This window comes from Psammomys obesus, unplaced genomic scaffold (assembly GCF_907164565.1).
Source record: "Psammomys obesus unplaced genomic scaffold, mPsaObe1.curated_primary_1811, whole genome shotgun sequence".
In the NCBI taxonomy this organism is placed as follows: domain Eukaryota; kingdom Metazoa; phylum Chordata; class Mammalia; order Rodentia; family Muridae; genus Psammomys; species Psammomys obesus.
This window is the reverse complement of record NW_026596095.1, coordinates 24,435,465-24,457,087: the sequence shown is the minus strand read 5'-3', so window position 1 is coordinate 24,457,087 and position 21,623 is coordinate 24,435,465. Positions and strand designations below refer to the sequence as shown.

The following is a 21,623-nucleotide window of genomic DNA, read 5'->3' as shown; positions in this document are numbered from 1 at the left end:
ATAGCTGGATCTTGAGGTAGCACTATTCCTAATTGTTCAACCATGTTTGCAGCAGCTTTATTTGTAATAGCCAGAATCTGAAAACAAACCAGATGTCCTTCAGTTGAAGAATGGATACAGAAATTGCGGTACATCTACACAATGGAATACTACTCAGCAAATAAAAGTAAGGAAATGATGAAATTTGTAGGCAAATGGTAGGATCTAGAAAAGATCATCCTGAGTTAAGTATCCCAGAAGCAGAAAGACACACATAGTATATACTTACTTACAAGTGGATATTAGACATATACTATAGGATAATCATACTAAAATCTGTACACCTAACAAAGCTAATCAAGAAGGAGAACCCTGGGTAAGATGCTCAATCTTCATTCAGAAAGGCAACAGGACGGACATTGGAAGAGGGAGAGAACACAGAACAGGACAGGAGCCTACCACAGAGAGACTCTGAAAAACTCTACCCAACAAGTATCAAAACATATGCTGAGACTCATAGCCAAACTTTTGGCAGAGTGTAGGGAATCTTATGAAATAACGGGGAGATAGAAAGACCTGGAGTGGACAGGAGCTCCATAAAGAGAGCAACAGAATAAAAAAATGCTGGGCCCAGGGGTCTTTTGTGAGACTGATACTCCAACTAAGGACGGTGCATGGAAATAACTTAGAATCTCAACACAGATGTAGCCCATGACAGCTGAGTGTCCAAGAGGGCTCCCCAGTAATAGGAATACGGACTGTCTCTGACATGAACTCATAGGCTGGCTCTTTGATCACCTTCACATGAGGGGAGAAGCAGACTTACCAGTCCACAGAGAAAGACAGTCGTGATGAGACCTCATTAGGCTAGGGTCAGATGGAAGGGGAGGAGGACCTCCCCTATCATTGGACTGGGGGAGGGACACAGAATAAGAAGAGGGAGAGAGGGTGGGATTGGGAGGGGTTGGGGGAGGAGGCTACAGCTGTGATACAAAGTGAATAAACTGTAATTAATAAAAATAAAATAAAAATTAAAAATGGGATACAGACCTAAACAGAAAACTCTCAACAGAGGAATCTCGAATAGTAGAGAAGCACTTAAAGAAATTCTCAACATCCTTAGTTATCAGTGAAATGCAAATTAAAAGTCTGAGGTTCCATATTACACCTGTCAGAAAGGCTAATATCAAAATCTCAAGTGACAACACATGCTGGCAAGGAAGTGGAGAAAGGGGAACACTTCTCCATTGCTCGTGGGAGTGCAAACTTGTACAACCACTTTGAAAATCAACCTGGCGCTTTCTCAGAAAACTGATGGTAGCCATATCTCAACACCCAGCTATACCACTCCTGAGCATACACCTGGAAGATGTTTTACCATTAGATAAGGACATTTACTCAACCCAAAACTTAAGAAATTATTGTTTGTTTGTTTTTCGAGGCTTTCTTTGTAGCATTTCTCTTCTTTATTTTCTCCCCAGCCTCTATTGTTATGTTCAGATCCACAGCTTTATATTTTATTGTTATATTGTTGTTGTTTTGTGTTAATTCATTAATTTCACACTTGTTTTTATTAGTTTCTATCTTCTGTTTTCTTTTTTTGTACTCCAGCTTCTTGAGATTGCTTGCTTAGACAATCAAATCTGGACCACCGTTTTCCTCCCATGCATTTTGGAGTTACAGGTTTCACTACAGTGCTGGCTTAAATGCAATACTGGATATTTTTTGACAAATTATGTAACATGTTGAGACTTTTTTAACCTTGACCTTGTTATATTATAGTAAAGAGCCCTTGTTTATACGGAGATCATTTGCTTTCTGGAGTTGAGATGCAATGTTTCTTGTTTATCCACCAGATTAATTTCTTTCAGCAGTGTTTACAGGCTTGAGTATCAGACTTCAATATTGCTTCAATCAAAATTTTATTATAAAATACTTGCAAATAAAAAATCATGCACTGAAATTAAATAGATTCAAAGTCTAAATATCTCAATGAACAGTTGAGAACAGTAAAAACTTTCTTGGTTAAGTTTATTCCTATGTATTTTGTTATTGTAAATATACTAAAATTATTTTATTGTATTAATTTCCTCTAGAGGTCATTAGTCATCAGTGCAAAATATAATTATTATTTGTTGATTTTTGTGGCCTATACATCCGCTAAACTCATTTATTCATCCTAGCTCTTGTTTCAGTTCGTTCTTATTTGTGGGATATTTAGGATTATTTAATATATAGACACAAACCTCTCAAATTGAATCTGGGTTTTCTTTTCTTTCTTATTAGCGTATTTTTTATTTCTCTCCATGTCTGCTTGCTCTGGACTTGAGCGCTCTGTTGAAGTGGTGAGACTCATTACATTAACATTCTTAATTCCTAATTTTAGACAGGGCAAGAGCTGGAGGCAGGAACCTGGAGAACTGAAGCAAAACCCTTGGTTCTCACTTCCCTTGGCTTGCTCACCTTTTCTTATAAAGCCCAGATGCACCTTTGCAGAGATGGTTCTACCCACAGTGCACTAGACCCTTCCATTTCAATCAGAAAATTGTTCCCCAGAGATGCCCATAGGCCAGTTAAATGGAGACAAGTCCTCAACTGAAAGTCTATTTTCCCAGGTGACTCTGGTTTGTATCAATTAAAAAAATAGATTGGAGATGGACTTAAGTCATTTTGTCCTTGTGATCCAGGGGCAGAATGCTATATTCTGAACATGTATATTCCGAATATGAAGCATCCCCTCGAAAGCTTATATATTACATAAACACTAGGTGACCAGCTGGCACCATTTTGGGCAATGATAGAAGTCAGACAGAGTCTTGCTTAAGAAAGTTGGTCACTGATCTCATGCCAACTTCTGATTTCATTCTTTCTCTGCTGTAGGATGGAGAGTCACCTTTTCCACACATTCCCACTGCTATGTTCTTGCCCTCATGACATGATCAAAATGCCCACATCCCTTCATACAGGATCTACGAAAGTCAGAGAGTAATGCATGCTCTCAAGCACCACGCCATGCAATGCTGTTGACATTTGTGCGCAGCACAGAAAGGCTATTCCACAGATTTACCGCTTGGACTGTGATGACAGTTCGTAAAATCTAGTCTCAGTTTCCAACCCTACCCTTTCAACAACGGTGGCATAGTGTAAGAGCAAGCCGTAGGAGTGATTTTCGCTGTCTAACCAGAACATGGTCATATCTTCTCCACACTGCTGCCACCTCCAGTTCCTTAAGCTGTGAGTTCATCTTAAAACCAACCAAACAAAGAAAACATTGAGACAGAGTCCTGTTAAGTTTCTCAGACTGGCCTTGAATTAATGATGTAACCCTGGCAACTCTAAAGGTGAGGTGCTCCTGTTTCACCCTTCTAGGTAGCTAGGATTTCAGGCCTGTACTGCCAAGCTCTTAAGATTCCACACATCAGCAAGGTTATGAAACGTCCGTATTTCCATCCCAAGCCTATTTCACATAGCTCAGTGACCTTCAAGTTCTTCCACACTGTCTCATGTGGTATGTTTTTCTTCCTTGTAAAGTCTCAGTACTCTTCGATTTTATACACATTTCACCATGTTCTCTTTCTTTATCTATCATCTGGTGATGGGGGATGATGGTTGTTCTCCACCTTTGCTATTTTTAGTGTGGCTCCAATAAACACAGATATAAGTATATGTCTCCCAGATATACGTATGCATAGACACACACACACACACACACACACACATATATGGGGAGAGAGCGAAAGAGAGGTGGAATTACCGGATCATATGTTAGGTCTGTTTTTAATTTTCTGAGAAACATCCATATGGTTTTCCAGTGTTTTTACTAATTTTTATTCCCACCAACAATTTACCAAGGTTTCTTTTCTTCCACATTATCATCAACATTTTTCATCATTTTAATAAAAGATATTCTAAAATATGAGGTCTTATGTCATTATGATTTAAAACGAGTGTAGATTTTTGGCCATTATTATTCTCTTATTGAGAAATGACTGAGTATTTTGCTCATTTTCTCAGTGTTTTCTTGCTATTGAGGTGTCGGAATTCTTATTTATTTAGAATCTTAACTTCTTAAATGCATGGTCATTTCCAGTTAGAAGGTTTTTAGTTTCATAAAATATAACAGCTTTGTCCTTTTTTTTTTTGGTGATTTATTTTGTTATCTGTGATTTTATGGTCATATGCAAGAAACCATTGCCCAGACAAATTTTATGAACTTTAGCACGATGATTTCTTCTTGTACATTCATAGTTTCATGTCTTTTGAAGATATAAACAAGATCACACTGTTGCTTTTTTCCCTACCACGTACTGTTATTCATTAGATACCACTGTAGTCTTTTGGCCTTGTATAGACAAGAGCTTGATTCCTACTCCAAGGCCACCTTAAAAGTCCCTTTCATTTCTACCACCAGGCATACTCTTTGTTAGTCAACATAAACTCTATATGTTTGTTTTCAGCTTCTCTTCTGTGGGCATCATAGGCTCATTTCCCCTTTATTCAGCTCTCCCCACTAAATGACACTAAGAGGGTTTTGTTGACCTCAGGGAAACTGGCCACATCACCACTTACTTCTTTCTCTGTCTTATTATAAATAATACACAGACTTGTTAGTACCCGGTTAATGTTTGTCTACTATGCTGTCTTTTTCACCTGCCACTAGGCTGCTTCTTTGCAGTTATTGTTCAATACACAGGTGCTCATCCGAAAAAGTGTTAGTGAAAAAATTCATTCAACAATCCCGTGTGCCTTTCACTGTTATTTCAGAGGAATGAATTGATGATGATTTCTGTTTTTAAAATTCTAAAATTTTAGGAGCTTATCTCATACAGACAGAATGAAAGAATAGCATGAGAGAAATAAATGTGATTCAAAGAGAATGCTAAAAATGGAGATTTTGTTTTTCTGTAGAGGAAGTTAGGTAACAAGGTTCATTAGCTCTTATCTCCTAAATAATACCTCCCTTTCTCTAGATTTTAGGATTGCTTAAGACACAAATACTTCCATCCTATACTCATGACTTGAGAAACATAAGGCTTCTTTTTTATGATTTCAGTATAATTTTAATCTATTTTTTGAATATTTTTAAAAAATTGATTTTTATTTTTTTATTTATTACAATTTATTCACTTGGTATCACATCTGTAGCTCCCTCCCTCTCCCCTTCCATTTCCACCCTACTTCCCTCATCTCCTCCCATGCCTCTCCCCAAGTCCACTGATAGGGGAGGTCCTCCTCCCCTTCCCTCTGACCTTAACTTATCAGGTTTCATCAGGACTGGATGCATTATCTTCCTCTGTGGCCTGGTAAGGCTGTTCCACCACCAAGGGAGGTAATCAAAGAGCCAGCCACTGAGTTCATGTCAGAGACAGTCCTTGTTTCCCTTACTAGGGAACTCATTTGGACACTGAACTGCTGTGGGCTACACCTGTGCAGGTGTAGAGATTATAGGTTATCTCTACGCATGGTCCTTGGTTGGGGTATCAGTCTCAGAAATCAGCCCAGATTTTGATTCTGTTGCCCTCCTTGTGGAGCTTCTGTCTCCTCTAGGTCTTTTTTTATAAAATTCCTTCTTTCATACCATTCCCTGCACTCTGCCCAGCCTTTGGCTATGATTCTTAGCATCTGCTTTGATAATTTGCTGGGTAGAGTCTTTCAGAGGACCTCTGTGGTAGACTCCTGTCCCGTGCCTTGTATCCCTAATCTCCTCCAAGACTTTATACATTAATGGGTGTTGGATTTTGTCAAATGCTTTTTCAGCTTATAAGGAGATGATCATGTGGTTTTCTCTTCAGTTTGTTTATATGATGGATTACTTTGATGGATTTCTGTATATTGAACTACCCCACATGCCTGGGATGAACCCTGCTTGGTCATGGTGGATACTATCTTTTATGTGCTCTTGGATTCGGTTTGCAAGTATTTTATTGAGTATTTTTGCATCAATGTTTCTAAGAGAGATAGGTCTGAAGTTCTCTTTTTTTGTTGTTGTTGGGTCTTTATGTGGTATAGGTATCAAGGTGACTGCAGTTTCACAGAATGAGTTTAGTAATTTTTCTTCTGTTTCTATCTTGTGGAATAGTTGGAAGAGAATTGAAGTTAGCTCTTCTTTTTAAGGTCTGGTAGACTTCTGCACTGAAAGCATCTGGCTCTGGTCTTTTTTTTTTTTTTTTTTTTTGGGAGGGGAGACTTGCTGACTGCTTCTATTTCCTTGGAGATATAGGACTATTTAATCTATTTACCTTTAATCTATTTACCTTATTTATCTTGATTTAACTTTGGTAAATGGAATCTATCGATAAAATTGTCAAGTTCATTTAGATTTTTAAAATTTTGTGGCTTATAGGCTTTTGTAGTAAGACCTAATGATTGTTTGGATTTCCTCAGTGTTTGTTGTTATGTCCCCCCTTTTGTTTCTGATTTTGTTGATTTGGATAGTTTCTCTCTGCCTTTTAATTAGTTTGGATAAGGGTTTGTCTATCCTTTTGATTTTCTCAAAGAACCAGCTCTTGGTCTCATTGATTCTTTGAATTGTTTTCTTTGTTTCTAATTCATTGATTTCAGCTCAGAGTTTGATTATTTCCAATTGTTTATTCCTCTTGGATGTGTCTGCTTCCTTTATTCTAGGGCTTTCAGGTGTGCTGATAAGTTGCTTGTATGAGATGTCTCAAACTTCTTTCAGGAGAATTTTAGTGCTATGAACTTTCCCCTTAGCACTGCTTTCATTGTATCCCAGAAATTTGGGTAAGTTGTGCCTTCATTTTCACTGAATTTTGGGAAGTCTCAGGTTTTTTAAGTTCTTTTTTTTTGTTTTGTTTTGTTTTTTTATATATATTTTAATTTTTTATTAATTATATTTTATTCACTTTGTATCCCCTCTGCAGCTCCCTCCTCCCCTCCCAATCCTTCCCTTTCTCCACCTTCTCCACCCATGCCCCTCCCCAAGTCCACTGATAAGGGAGGTCTTCTTTTCCTTCCTTCTGAGCCTAGTCTATTAGGTCTCATCAGGAGTGTCTGCATTGTCTTCCTCTGTGGCCTGGTAAGGCTGCTCCCCCCTCAGGGGGAGGTGATCAAAGAGCAGGCCAATCAGTTGATGTCAGAGACAGTCCCTGTTCCCATTACTATGGAACCTACTTGGACACTGAACGGCCATGAGCTACATCTGTGCAGGGGTTTTAGGTTATCTCCATGCATGGTACTTGGTTGGATTATCAGTCTCAGGAAAGACTCCTTTGATGCTGGGAATGTAAACTTGTACAACCACTCTGGAAATCAATCTGGCATTTTCTCAGACAGCTAGGAATAGCACTTACTCAAGATCCAGCTATACCACTCCTAGGCATATATCCAAAAGAAGCTCAAGTACACAGTAAGGACATTTGCTCAACCATGTTTGTAGCAGCTTTATTTGTAATAGCCAGAAGCTAGAAACAACCTAGATGCCCCTCAACTGAGGAATGGATACAGAAATTGTGGTACATCTATACAATGGAATATTACTCAGCAATAAAAAACAAAGAAATCATGAAATTTGCAGGTAAATGGTGGGAACTGGAAAAGATCATCCTGAGTGAGGTATCCCAGAAGAAGAAAGACACACATGGTATATACTCACTCATATAGACATGTAATATAGGATAAACCTACTAAAATGTGTACATCTAAAGAAACTAATCAAGAGGGAGGACTCTTACTAAAATGCTCAATTCCTATGCAGAAAGGCAAAGAGGATGGACATCAGAAGAAGAAGAAAACAGGAAACAAGTTAGGAGCCTGACACAGAGGCCCTCTGAAAGGCTCTGGCCTGCAGACTATCAAAGCAGATGCTGAGACTTATGGCCAACCTTTGGGCAGAGTACAGGGAATCTTATGAAAGAAGTGGGAAATAGTAAGATCTGGAGAGGACAGGAGCTCCACAAGGAGAGCAAAAGAACCAAATACTCTTTTAAGTTCTTAACGTCAGCCATAAACTTAAAATGAAAGGCGAACTATCAGAGCTTTGCCAACCAGCAATCAGGGGACAGGGTTGCTCAGGATAATACTTTCTCATATTTTGTGTATGATTCATTCAGTAAGCAAAATAGCCCTGATGTTCAAATTTGATTATTGGATCTATAGAATAAAGTTAGAAATTGAGTTATACAAATCCATTCACTTTGTTCTTTGTCAAAAGCATTTTGGTAAGTCTATGTTCTCATTTCAACTCTAATTCTGGATATTTATAAATTTTTAAGAAATATTTCTGTCATTCTGTTGATATTCTGCTGAATTATTAATGAATTGTTTATCAGTTTTGGAAGAATTCTTCAAAACACTGCCGTTTAGTCCATGAATATGAAATGTCCACTTATGTAGATACTGACGTAATAGAGTAACGACTGCTTTAGGGGAGAGGCACTGCATTTGCGTCATTGAAGTTATTCCTAAATATTTTGTACTTTTTGACATTATTTTATATGGAATAATTTTTAATTTTTTTGGATGGACATTACTAAAATAGAAAATAAGATTTTAATATCTTGCATTTTGTGTTAAAGTTACTTTATGATTACTATAATTTTGTTGTTAGTTTTATTTTCTAGCTAACTAACTTTTCCATATGCTAATAAATATTACCTATTCCTTTATACCTGAATAGTGCTCTTTGTCTATTTGTCAATCCTTTAGAGCCTCTGGCTATAGTGTTTAGTGGAAACAATAAGAAGGAATGTATTTGCCTTGTTTTAGATCTTAAAGAGGAAACATTAAATCTTTCAATCTTTCCTGAGTTTGGAAAATTTGATTTAATTTATTTTCACAATATATTGAAGACATTCTCTGTTTCTGTTTTCTTCATGTGAATATTTTCAGTTTCTTCCAATGTTATGTCTTTTCACATTATAGCTTCATGAATAATTTTCAGTGAGTTGTTTTCTGAGAGAATGTTATAATTTTATCAGAGCTGTGTATCTTGCTGAGTGACTGTCCTCATGAAGACAAATGATTTAGCAAATAACTACTCAACCGTATCTTAATTTCTACTGGCATCCATACCATTGTGGTTGCAAATAGATTGTATGTTAAAAATGCAATCAAGACGAAGTGTTCTCTTATTTGATGGTGAGTAGAAGGAAGCACAGGTGGAGTGTGGATCTTTTGAAACTGTGGGATAGAAAACATTCTGAGGCTAGTCCTACCCAGTATGACAGCCGAGGAGCTACTAATCTTCATACTCACTTTTGTGCTGGGAAGTTGGTGCTGTTAAAGTAGCATTTGAAACTGGAAGGTTTGGCACCGTTGAGTTCGTATTGAGGACGTTGTTCTTCATGGCACCTTGAGTTGTTATTTCTATTATGTGAACAAAAAGAGCATCTATCAGGAATACAGTAGCTAGTTTCATTAACATTTATGCCCACATCCACTTACAAGTTCAAGGTTCATTACCAAAAATATTTGGACCAATATCAACAAATCTCCCATCCTAATGGTCACCATTAGAAAGATGAAGGTAGTTACTTAAGATAATGTAGAGTGACATTAAAATAGCTTATTTTTGCCACATCTGCTCACATATGTTATACTATTAATTACATAAAAATAAGTTAAAAATTTTGTATGTTTGAGACCCAGAGAGCTCAGTAATTTCTCCAACCAAAAAACTTTCATGTGAAGAGAATCATGTCTGGAATCTACCCGTGGTCATCACTACTAGGAAGAGGAGGGCATGGATATGGCAGCAGTTAAAGAAGGCACTATGCTTCTCATATTGCCTAGGAGTAAATTTAATGCACATAAAAGAGCCAGAGAAGGGGGGCAAGGAAAACAATAAAATCTATTCTAAATTATATTTAGTCAGTGTTAAAGGAAAATTAACAACAAAGGTAAACCAATAGGTTTTAAAAATAATACTGGAAAAAGTTGACTTGAAACAACCTCTATTTGTATAATTATTTTTTAAATGACCAGTGCTCAATGTTTTCAAAGTTCAACATAGGGATATTAGGCAATAAAGAAATTAATATTTTCCTCTTAGTGAACAATGTGTGCTGCTTAGATATGAAGATAGCTGAAACTAGGCAGGAAAGCACTTTAGACAATTCCTATTACAGAATGGGATGGAGCCGAGTTTTCTGATGACCGCTAGTGTAGTAAGTCTTGAAATTATGACAACAGGCAACATTCTATAAAGCAAATTATTAGTGCTACTGAGGTATTTATGTTAGAGAAACCAATAGTTTCAAAGGGTTCTTGAATAGTAGATAAATACATCCTCAGGTAAAAACACTTCAGAATTTAATGTGCAAATAAAACTGAAATAAAATAAAACCAAACAAAGCAATCTACATTGTTTGTTATGTATAAGGGGGAAAATGTAGAAGCAAGTTTATACTCAGAGGCTTCACCAAATGTAAAACTGAGGAAGTACTTGAAAAAGTAGTCTTGGCTCTTATTGCAGAAAAACAGACATTGATGTTTTTGATACCTCCAAAATGGGAAGGATGTGCCCCTCAAGCCCCAAGAGCAGTCTAAATGAGACACCTAGGAATATGCCTAACTGATTAAATAAAGGCTTTTAATAAAAGTTGAAAAGTACTGCTAAAAAATCTAAAAACACACATCACACATACAAAATGAGAAGTCCTTTTAAGTTCATGAATTTTAAAAGTATCCATATTACATGCAAACGTATCCAAATTACCCAAAGCAAACCATAATTAATGACTGCCCAGCAAAGTATCAATGGCATTCTTTATAAAACAATTTTAAAAATCCTAAAAGCTCATATGGCAGTGCGAGAAACTATGATGATCAAAAGTAAGCCATGAGCAGAAGACAGGCCCTCTTACTACCTCACTTTAGAATACACCACAAAGCTACAGCAGTCACACAACAGGGTACTGGTATAAAAACAAACAGAGCAAGAATAAAGCAGAGATCCTTGAGAACATTCTCCACACCTACAACCAACTGATTCTCAGCCAAGTTACCAAAAATATTCATTGAATAAAGAACAATAAACGATTCTGGAAAACTAGATATTCTTTTATTTTATTTTATTTTTCTTTATTAATTACACTTTACTCACTTTGTATCCCCCCCTTGGTTCCCTCCCTCCTCCCATCCCAATCCCTCCCTTCCTCCACCCTCTGCCTGCATGCCCCTCCCAACTCCACTGATAGGGGAGGACTTCTTTTCCTTCCTTCTGATCCTAGTCAATTAGGTCTCATCAGGAGTGGCTGCATTGTCTTTTTTTGTGGCCTGGTAATGCTGCTTCCCCCCTCAGGGGGAGGTAATTAAATAGCAGGCCAATCAGTTCATGTCAGAGATAGTCCCTGTTCCTATTACAATGGAACCCACTTGGATACTGAACTGCCATGGGCTGCATCTGTGCAGGGGTCTTAGGTTATCTCCATGCATAGTCCTTGGTTGGAGTATCAGTCTCAGGAAAGACCCCTGTGTGCAGATTTTTTTGGTTCTGTTGCTCTCCTTATGGAGTTCCTGTCCTCTCCAGATCTTACTGTTTCCCACTTCTTTCCTAAGATTCCCTGCACTCTGCCCAAAGGTTGCCCATAAGTCTCAGTATCTACATTGATAGTCTGCAGGGCAGAGCTTTTCAGAGGTCCTCTGTGTCAAGCTCCTGACTTGTTCCCTCTTTTCTCCTTCTTCTGATGTCCATCCTCTTTGCCTTTCTGCATAGGAATTGAGCATTTTAGTAAGAGTCCTCCCTCTTGATTAGTTTCTTTAGGTGTACAGATTTTAGTAGGTTTATCCTATATTATATGTCTATATGAGTGAGTATATACCGTGTCCATATTTCTGCTTCTGATATTCTTAAATGGAAGACTGAAATGAACCTTACCTTATACTCTATTCAAAAAGCAACTTAAAATATATCAAACAATTAAATGTAAAACTTGAAATTCTTAAACTAACTGGAAGAAAACTGGCAGCAAATCACTTTATAACATTTTTTCCAAACAATGATTGTCTGGGTTGGACCCAAAAGACAGGAAGAGAAGCAGAAATTGATGAGTAAGATTATATCACTTGCCATTTATTTGTGTTCAAAGAAATGGTGCACAGCCAAGAGCCATGTAGAAGTTTTCTAGATCTGAAGTTAAAAACAGGAGTGAAGTAATAGAAAAACCAGGGATTCAACATCCAAGACATGACCAGGAATCACCACTTTAACGCGGAACTCTGTAGATGAGAGTGGCACAAAAGGGAACCCTCAGTTCAGGGCTGGTGCTCATTACCCCATGGAGGAAGGATTGAGGGTGTCTTGGGTTTTGTGAAGATTATATATTTTAAAATGTATATAGCAGACCTGGAGTGAGCAGAGTGAAGGTGCAGAGCAGGAGACTAGCACAGAGGGAAAGGTTTGGCATTTCTGGTACTACATGCAGAAACGCTCCAGCGTGGGCTTGAGGAAAGAAAGATGGACGATTATTAACATATGAGCACTGCTGCACTAATATGCCAATGGAATATTTTGGTTTGCACACATATACTGGAGGCTGTAGCTAATGAGTTCTGCTACCCCAGAGGAAAAGGAGATGCGTCTTGGGGCATGCCTTGAAACTTGCCCATTTCATTCAGACCGTTTTTTCTAATTTTTCTCAGATTACAGAGTGTGCCTCCCTTGGACTGAATGTAACTTGCAACTTCAGAAGATGCTATATACATTAAGTTCAATAAGCAAAATTTAATATTTTAATTAAATTCAGAGGATGCTATGTACTTTAAATGCAAAAAGCAAAATTTAATATTTTAATTAAATTCCTTTAAAAATTTAAGTCTTATAGACTATCCATTTTAAATGGAATCACGTGCTCTTTTGATGCTGATCTATGTTGTGTAATGTTGAGATCAGGGTAAACATGTTTCCCCAAATACTGTAATTTCTTTATGATTCTTAAAAACCTTTTTAGAACGTTTTTTATGACAGTATATTTTTATCTATACTCACCATATTGTATACCAGAATAGCAGGCCAGAAATTTTTACTCTGACCTCAGCTTTTGTCTAATTCTTCCTCTCTCCTAATCTTCTTAGCCCCTAGTAACTAACTACCTTGGAATCTCAGCTTTTATGACAGTTATTTTAGATTATACATGTAAGCTAGATTGGTGCGATGCGTCTTCCTATGCCTGGCTTATTAAACTTAACATAGTGTCCATATGTAGCTGTTTTGTCAGGATTTCATTATTTTTCTGGTTGAATATTATTCCACTGTGTGTCTGACCACAGTTTTAGAAGTCCATTATTAGTTCCTGGTCTTTGGGTGGGTTCTATTCTTGACGATTGCAAATGGTACTACCGTGAGCATGGGTATATAGACATCGCTTTGAGATGGTCATTTCATTTCCCCTGGATGTCTACCCAGCAGTGAGGTTTCTGGATCATAGAGCTGTTAAAGTCTTAATTATCTTGAGAAATGTTTATATGATTTTACACAATAATGTCAACATTAAGTGCATATATATATATATATATATATATATATATATATATATATATATATATTTCTTAGTGGGGCAAAGGAGCTCCTCATTTTGCTTTTGGCTTGCATTTTAATTTATAGCAGAATAGTAACACCAAGATAATAATGATTTTACTGTTCAAACCCATGGTTTTGAAATTCATATCTTTTGAAATCTCAGATCTTGGTGTCTGTAGCACATGCAAGAGAGAAAGTGCAAAGCACTTTTATCTGTATAGGAGTTGGAATAAAGTGAATTTAGTATGGAGCATGCTTGAAGTAGTCATATCAGTACCATATTAACAGTAAGAGGAACTGACTTTAGTCAACCATTGTTTAGTGTTGAATGGGATAAAAGTGCAAGATTAATTTCATTGTTCTGAAAATTTCAATGTGAGACTATTGGGAACTGAATTTATTATGAGGAAAATGAATAGGGGTGTGGATTATATTAGTAATTTACTGTGAACTACAAGAGACTGACTTAAAGGAAAAGGCTTATTATTTTTAATTGTATAGAAAGATGGTAACCTGCTTTATACTTTTAGAACTCTGTGATGGAGAGTGCTGTTTTACCTAACACCCACAGTGAAATCATCTTTTTTGAATAAATGTGACACATGAAAATGAAGTTTAGCATTGACTAAGGCCTATCCTGCTGAATGTTACAGTTGGAAAATGATATTTGCCTTAACTTTATTTTTAAAAGATGTTCCTACTTACTTATGGATAAATTAATTCTAAAAGGTGATGGTCCTGAATATTAAGAATTATAAGACAACTGTAGAAGAAATAGAATATAAGAAAAGCAGATATATCACGTTCATGGATCAGAAAATTAGTATGGCTAAAAAAATCTCTGTAATTCACAGAGCAATGTATAAATTTGATGCAAAATCCCAATCACATTCTTCATACAAACAAAGAAAAATCCTAAAATACATATGGGACCACAAAAAAATACAATAAACCAAAGACATTTTGAGAAAGAATAAAAACTAGAAACCATCATGCTTTCTGATTTTAGACTGTATTACAAAGCAACAGTAATCAAAATGACATGTTACTGGTATAAAGCATATAAATAACAGTAAAATAAATAAAATAGAGAGCCAGGAAATAAAACCAAAAGTGCATAGTCAAATTATAGTTGACATGACAATTAGAGGTGAGGGTAGAGAAAGAATAAACTCTTCAATAAATGTTGCTGAGAAAACAGATTATCATAATTAAAAAATGAAACTGGATTTTTATCTAATATGACAAAGAAAAATAAACACAATATTGATAAAAGGCCTAAATGTGTTATGACATTATAAAAATTCTACAAGAGAATATTCCAGAGATTCTGAAAAACAGACCTTGTTGTAGAACACAAAGCAAATATCAACAAATATAAGGAAACTGAATTTATTTCTTATATTTTACCCAAACACAGTAGATAGAAACTAGGAATCATCATCAAATGATCTATAGAAAATAAAGTGTAAATATTGAACAGCATACTACTTGAATGATGCAGGATCATCAAGGAAACTAGAAGCAAAATTTAAAATTCCTAGAATTGAATGATAATGAAAACATGACTTACCAGAAACCTTGGGACACAATGATATCCTTAAGAGGGAAGCTTACAGATACAAGTGTTTACAGTTAAAAAATTAGAGAGAACACAAATAAAAAAAAAGATACATCTGAAGGTCACAGAAAACAAGAGGCCAAATGCCAACCAATAGAAATTAGAAAGATCAGGAGAAATGACTGAAGCAGAAATGAGAAGAAGAGTACACAAATTCAATGAGGTAGTTGATTCTTTGAAAGGACAAATGAAATTACAAAAGCTAAGCTGAACTAACAAAACAAAACAAAGTGAAGGCTAAAATTGCTACATTGGAAATGAAAAGGGAGACATCATGACAGACACCAGTGAAATTCAGAGGACCGTTAGGACATACTTAGAATCCTATATTCAAACAAACTAAAAAATGTATATGAAACATAATTTTCTAGAGACATGATCTAACAAAATGTAATTAAGAAGATATAAGCAATTTAGTTTAGTGTGTAACAACGAGATTGAAACACTAGTAAGACAGTGTCTCAACAAAGAAAAGACGAGAACTGAATAAACTCACCTCCAAAATTCTAGCAAATTGTTATAAAAAGAGCTAATACGATGTTGCTCAACCTCTTCTTAAGATAGAATGGGAAGGAGTGCTACCTGACTGCTAATAGTCAGGGACAGATTTCACTAATGTCTGGATTCACTCGATACCTTCTAGGATAATGTTTAAGAGCTTACACTAAGATCGTGGGTAGTCTGAATGTCTGCACTAAATGTCCTAGGAAGATGTTTCCGAGAACTGCCAGAGACTGAAGCCCCTTATGTAGGTGTTACTACCCAGATACCAATACCAGGTAAAATCACAAACACAAAAGAAGCCACAGAAAACCTTTACTGATGAATTTACATGTAAATATTCCCAATCAAACACTGGCAAAGCAGATTCCTGGGGTGTGTATTTTCTTAAAAGCTGTATGGTAAAATTAACTTAGAGCTACCATAGATTTAAGACATTTACAAACTCTTTGTTAGGACTGCCATTATTTTAAAGTTTGCTATTGTGCTTACAAACTCCTAGGAGAACAGGATGCCTTTAAAACAGCAGTAGCTGGCAGAGATTCACATTCAAGGACGATTTGAAGTTAGTACTTTACAGAAATTCTGTTTCTGTAACAAGATAATCGTCAGGGTCAGATTTAATTAACGTCTGTATTCCCTCAACACCTTCTGGGACAATGTTAAAGAGCTTATGGTAAGATTGTACGTTGTCCTGATGTCTACAGTAAATATCCTAGGGAGATATTTCCAAGCATTAGCAGAGGCTGAAGCAGCAGATTCTTTTGGCCTGTCTCTTTGGGGTGAAAAGAAGTTAGTGTGCTTTGTCACTTAATTTCGGGATTGCACTAGAGGGAAGGAAACTATATGTGAAGGAATATAGGTCAAACTAAGATTCAGTTCTGTCCAGGATTCTTTCCGTGGAACAAGGGCTCAAGACACTCAAACCTACCTACAGGGGTCCCAAGGATGCTGAAGAGAAGAGAGTAATAGCCAAAGGTGAGTAGTGTTTGACCATTTAAAAAATACTGTGCGTGTGTGTGTATGTGTGTGTGTGTTTGTGTGTGTGAGCGCAGGCATGCACAGATACCAGCGATGTGGCATTTGAGAGCTGCCTATGTGGGTGTTGGGAACTAAACCGGGGTCCTCTGCAAGAGCACTATATACTCTTACCCACTAAGCAATCTCTCCAGACCCCGGGTTCGAATTTTTTTTTAATTTTTTATTTAAATTTTATTAATTACACTTTATTCATTTTGTATCCCCCATAAGCCCCTCCCTCCTCCCCTCCCGGCCCCACCCTCTTCCCCTTCCTGCATGCATGCCCTTCCCCAAGTCCACTGATAGGGGAGGTCCTCCTCTCCTTTCTGATCTTAGTCTATCAGTTCTCATCAGAAGTGGCTGCATTGTCAGGGTTCTAGGTTATCTCCATGGATAGTCCTTGGTTGGAGTATGAGTCTCTGGGAAGTACCCTATGTTCAAATTTTCTTGTTCTGTTGCTCTCCTTGTAGAGTTTCTGTCCTCTCCAGCTCTTACTATTTCCCACTTCTTACATAAAATTAAGAAGACAAAAAATGGGAGAGATTTTTTTATGTGCCGTTGGACAAAATAGGTTCTTTGGAGTTGCACACACAGCAAAGTTCTCACTCTTACAGAGTGTAAAAGGACCCATGGTGAGCTGTGGTTGGGGACCAGAGCACATTGTTCCTTAGACCTTAGCTGGGTGACTGAATCACCAGATATTTTTATTTTCTAACCCCATTTACAAAGATGGAATACAAAGATGGGGTAGACCTTGGGCCAGGGATGAAGTATCACTTTAAGTAAAGGGCCATTCCAGTTCTTCTTGACGTGGTCTTGTGTATAGTGAAATTTTTAGATACCAAATAAGTTGCAGTAGTTTGGAATCATCAAAGAGATTCAGAATCTGGAATTTAAAAAATGCCTTCCTTCAGGCTGGAGAGATGGCTCAGCAGTTAAAAGCACTGGTTGCTTTTACACAGGACCCAGGTTCAATCCCCAGTGTGTATGGGGTTGCTCACAGTCATTTGTAATTCCTGGTCAGGGCATCAGTTACTCTCTTCAGACCTCTGTGGCACCTGGTACATATACAGAACACAGACATATATGCAGGCAAAATACTCATGCACATAAAATAACAATACGTAAGTATAAAAATAATAGAGTCTCCTATTTTTTCCATGATGATTTTGGATAGCAAATATTAGTTGTTTTTTTCTTTCTCTCTTGTATTTATTATTTTGGGGGGAGGTCTTGCATATCTCAGAGTCATTAGCAACAATTGCTTATGGGTTAAGCTTTTGGAACATTTGAACTGCCCTAGTGGAGACTGAAGTTTATAGAAACTGAATACCAAGCAGACAAAATAGATTTAGTTGGGAAGAGTGCTACCACAGGATCCAGCTATACCCCTCCTGGACATATACCCAAAACATGCTCTGCCACACAACAAGGATACTTGTTCAACTATGTTCATAGCAACATTACTTGTAATAGCCAGAATCTGGAAACAACCTAGATGTACTTCAACTGAAGAATGGATAAAGAAACTGTGGCATATTTACACAATGAAATTCTACTCAGCTAAGAAAAACAAAGAAATCGTGAAATTTGCAAGCAAATGGATAGAATTAGAAAAGATCATCCTGAGTGACGGAACCAGACTTAGAAAGACACACATAGTATGCACTCACTTATAAGTGTATTTTAGCCATATAGTACAGGAACAACCATATTACAATTGACAGACCCAAAGAAGATAAGTAACAAGGAGGACCCAAGGGAGAATGTTTAACTCCCACTCAGAAATAGAAATAGAATAGACAACAGAAGTAGTTGAAGAGAGGGAACAGTGTAAGAAAGGATGCCTGGAGAGAAATGAGGGTCTATATCAAATCTGGGGAGGGCAGGGTTGAGAAGACAGAGGACTTGCAGAGAGAAGAGAAACCTTGGGCAGGGACTTCTCTGTGACAAGCTGGAGACCTACAATAGGGTAGGCTCCTGGGAGGATATGGGGGTGACTCCAGCTAAGACTCCTAGTAACAAGGGTCATAGAGTCTGAAGAGGCCACCCTCTAACTAGACATGGCTCCTAGTGGAGGGAGTGAAACACCAACCACCCACAAAAAATTCAACCCAAAATTTACCCTGCTTGAAAGATGTGCAGGGACAAAAATAGAGCAGAGATTGAGGGAATGTTCAACCATGACTGGCTCAGCCGGAGCCTCGCCCCATGCAACTCCTGACATGATTAACGATACTCTGCTATGCTTAAAGACGGGAGCCTAGAATAATTGTCTTCTGAATCGATCCACCCAGCAGCTGATGGAAACAGATGCAGAGACCCACTGCGAATCATTGGGTGGAGCGCAGCAAACCTTGTGGAAAAATAGGGCGAAAGATAGAAAGACCCAGAAGGGTCAGGAGCTTCATAATAAGGCCAACAGAGCCAACTAATCAGGGCCCAGGGTGCCTGTGCAGACTAACGCATCAACCAAGGACCACGCATAGACTGGACCAAGGGTCCCTATCCTGGTGTAGCCGATGGGCAGCTCGGTCCTCATGTAGGTTCCTTAGTAAGGGGAATGGGGGCTGACTCTGACGTGGACCCAGTTGCCTACTTTTCCATCGCTTTTCACTGGCAGGGCTACCTCGACAGGCCACAGGGGAAAAGGATGCCCTCAGTCCTGATGCAACTTGATATGCTGGAGTGGCTGGGGGCGGGGCTCATTTTCTCTGAGGAGTAGGGGAGGGGCAACAGGGGAAACGGGGAGGGAGGGTGATAACGGGAGGAGAGGAGGGAAGGGGCTCTAAGAGGGACATAAAATGAATAAAGAAAATTTTAAAAAGAAGTTTTTAAAGGTGTCAATGTTAGTTTCAAGTTCACATAAAACCGTACGACGCTTGGTACAGAAGTCTTAAGGATTGCGTCTGGTGGTAAAAGAAAAAAAAATGTATCTAAGTTCATCTTCTTCCACGCTTATCCTTCACTCTCCAAGTAGCGATTCGACTCCTACTTGTCTGCCGTGTTGGCATGGGGTGTTCTTCATAAGATCTTAAGTAGAATGTTTTCTTCTTATGAAAAAGAGCTTAGACAAGGGCAGCCTAATTTAATAGTGGGTTTCCTAAATCAGTAACTTGCCGTTGTAATACAAATAAATCCCCAAATCTTTAAAAAAAAATGCAGAGAAAGGAATACATCCCAACTCAATCTAATGAGCATTACTGTGATAGTGAAAGAAGAGAGAGGTCTCAGGAAAACTATAAGCTTAATATTATATCTCTTATGAAAATTTTCAGCAAAATAATATAAATAAAACCGGCCTCATGAAAAGTATTCCACAGGGTGATCAAGAAGGAAGTTTGCCAACTGAGCAAAGTTAATTCCACATGCAGCAGTCAGAGTTCCATGCCATGCTTATAAAATAAACTATGAAAACATGACAGCTTCAATGTATTTAGAAAACACATTTTTGAAAACTCAAAATTCTTGCATGATAAAAGCATCTTTAAAATCTAGTAGGAAGGATTTAATATCACACTAAATGGTGAGATCCTGGTAACTTTTTCTTGTCGTTAAGAAGAAAGCAATGATGTCATTTCCCACCACCGTTCAGCATTATTCCAATAGCTCTGCCAAAGGATAATGACAAACAATAAACCTAAGTAGGTCAAAGCATTGACTTCAGAAATGAAGACCTAAGCCTTTCTTCTTATTCAGATGACATCAGGTTGTCTATAGAAAATCTCATCGGTTACACACACGTGCACGCACACACACAAATAGATAAATTCAGTAAGAACAACAAAAACAAAACAATACTCACCTTCATGTTTTGCTGTTGTCGGTGAAGTAAGTGCTGGCACCGAGGTCGTTGTGGACAATTCACTGTTAGTTGTTCCTAGTTTGATAAGATAGATGATATTATTATCAACCACAATCTCATCTCATCTGCCAAGGAATGAATAAAAGTCAGGTTTAGAAATGGTCTGCAATCAGTCTTCAGACTACTAAGTAACCCTTGTCTTTTGCTGTTTTCCAGCTTATTTTTCTCCTAAAGAGGAATGCAAGTATTGAATTATTGAATGGGTGATTTAAACTCACATGCACTTGTACATGTGCATGCGAGCGCGCGCACACACACACACACACACACACACACACACACACACACCACTTTTAGAATTAATGAACCAAACAGCAAGTTCATATTACATATTATTACCTGGGTATCATCAAACATGCGAAAAAGTATTGCAAGAACTAAATTTCAGTGATTTAAAAATTGTTTTACTTTTCTCTGTGGGGAAAAAAAAATCCAGGCAAAAAAATCATGAACTGTGATTTTTATTTCTGAATTATATTTCATTTCCTTAATTTAGTCATTCATGGTAATGAAAATTCTATATAAGCCAAACATAGAAGAGCTTGGAAACTTGTGTAATTAATCTCCTTATTCATTAGATGGTCTTTGAATTCCTGTTATTCAAACGTCAGAGGCCCAAATAGCAATTCCTTCTAGTATGAAATGCATGTGTGAGGCAAGATTATAATGATTATAATGCGTTTCACAGTAAACATGGTTTATTCCTGAGTACTGGAGGTCATTGAAAAGTATGTTGAGGAAGAAGCAAATGATACTGAAGAGCAACTGTCAAGATCACAGGCTGTGTCAACTGCATAAGCCACACCCCTGTCCTTTGCTGATCTTCACACGCTTGGCACTTTTTTTAATTTAAAAGAATATTTATCAAAGGCCAGGAATTATTCTTGAACTTGCTCAGAGTGAAAAGTTGCTAGAAGTGAATACTGCCTGGAAAATCCTGGAGGAAGCCCTGCTCAGACAAGTCTCACATTCACAGGGTGTCTGTGTGCATGGATGAGAGTGTGTGTGTGTGTGTGTGTGTGTGTGTGTGTGTGTGTGTGTGTGCGCGCGCGCCTGTGTGTCCGTCTGTCTGTGTGTATATATACATATGTGCACACTTGTGTCCCTGGGGTAAGAACAGTAACACCTTTGGTCTGTTGCTAATTCGTAAGTAACCACTT

At 37.6% G+C, this 21,623-nt stretch overlaps 1 protein-coding gene across 3 annotated transcripts in view; it reads right to left on the bottom strand.

Moving 5' to 3' along the window:
* Window positions 1-21,623, bottom strand: part of Emcn (endomucin) — a 100,357-nt gene that overhangs the window by 38,301 nt on the left and 40,433 nt on the right. For all 3 annotated transcript variants that reach the window (XM_055628215.1, XM_055628217.1, XM_055628216.1), the window contains exons 3-4: window positions 20,404-20,478; window positions 9,193-9,303 (exon numbers count right to left, since the gene is read on the bottom strand). In XM_055628215.1, the coding sequence (XP_055484190.1) occupies window positions 9,193-9,303; window positions 20,404-20,478 (186 nt within the window). The remainder of the gene's footprint in view (window positions 1-9,192; window positions 9,304-20,403; window positions 20,479-21,623) is intronic.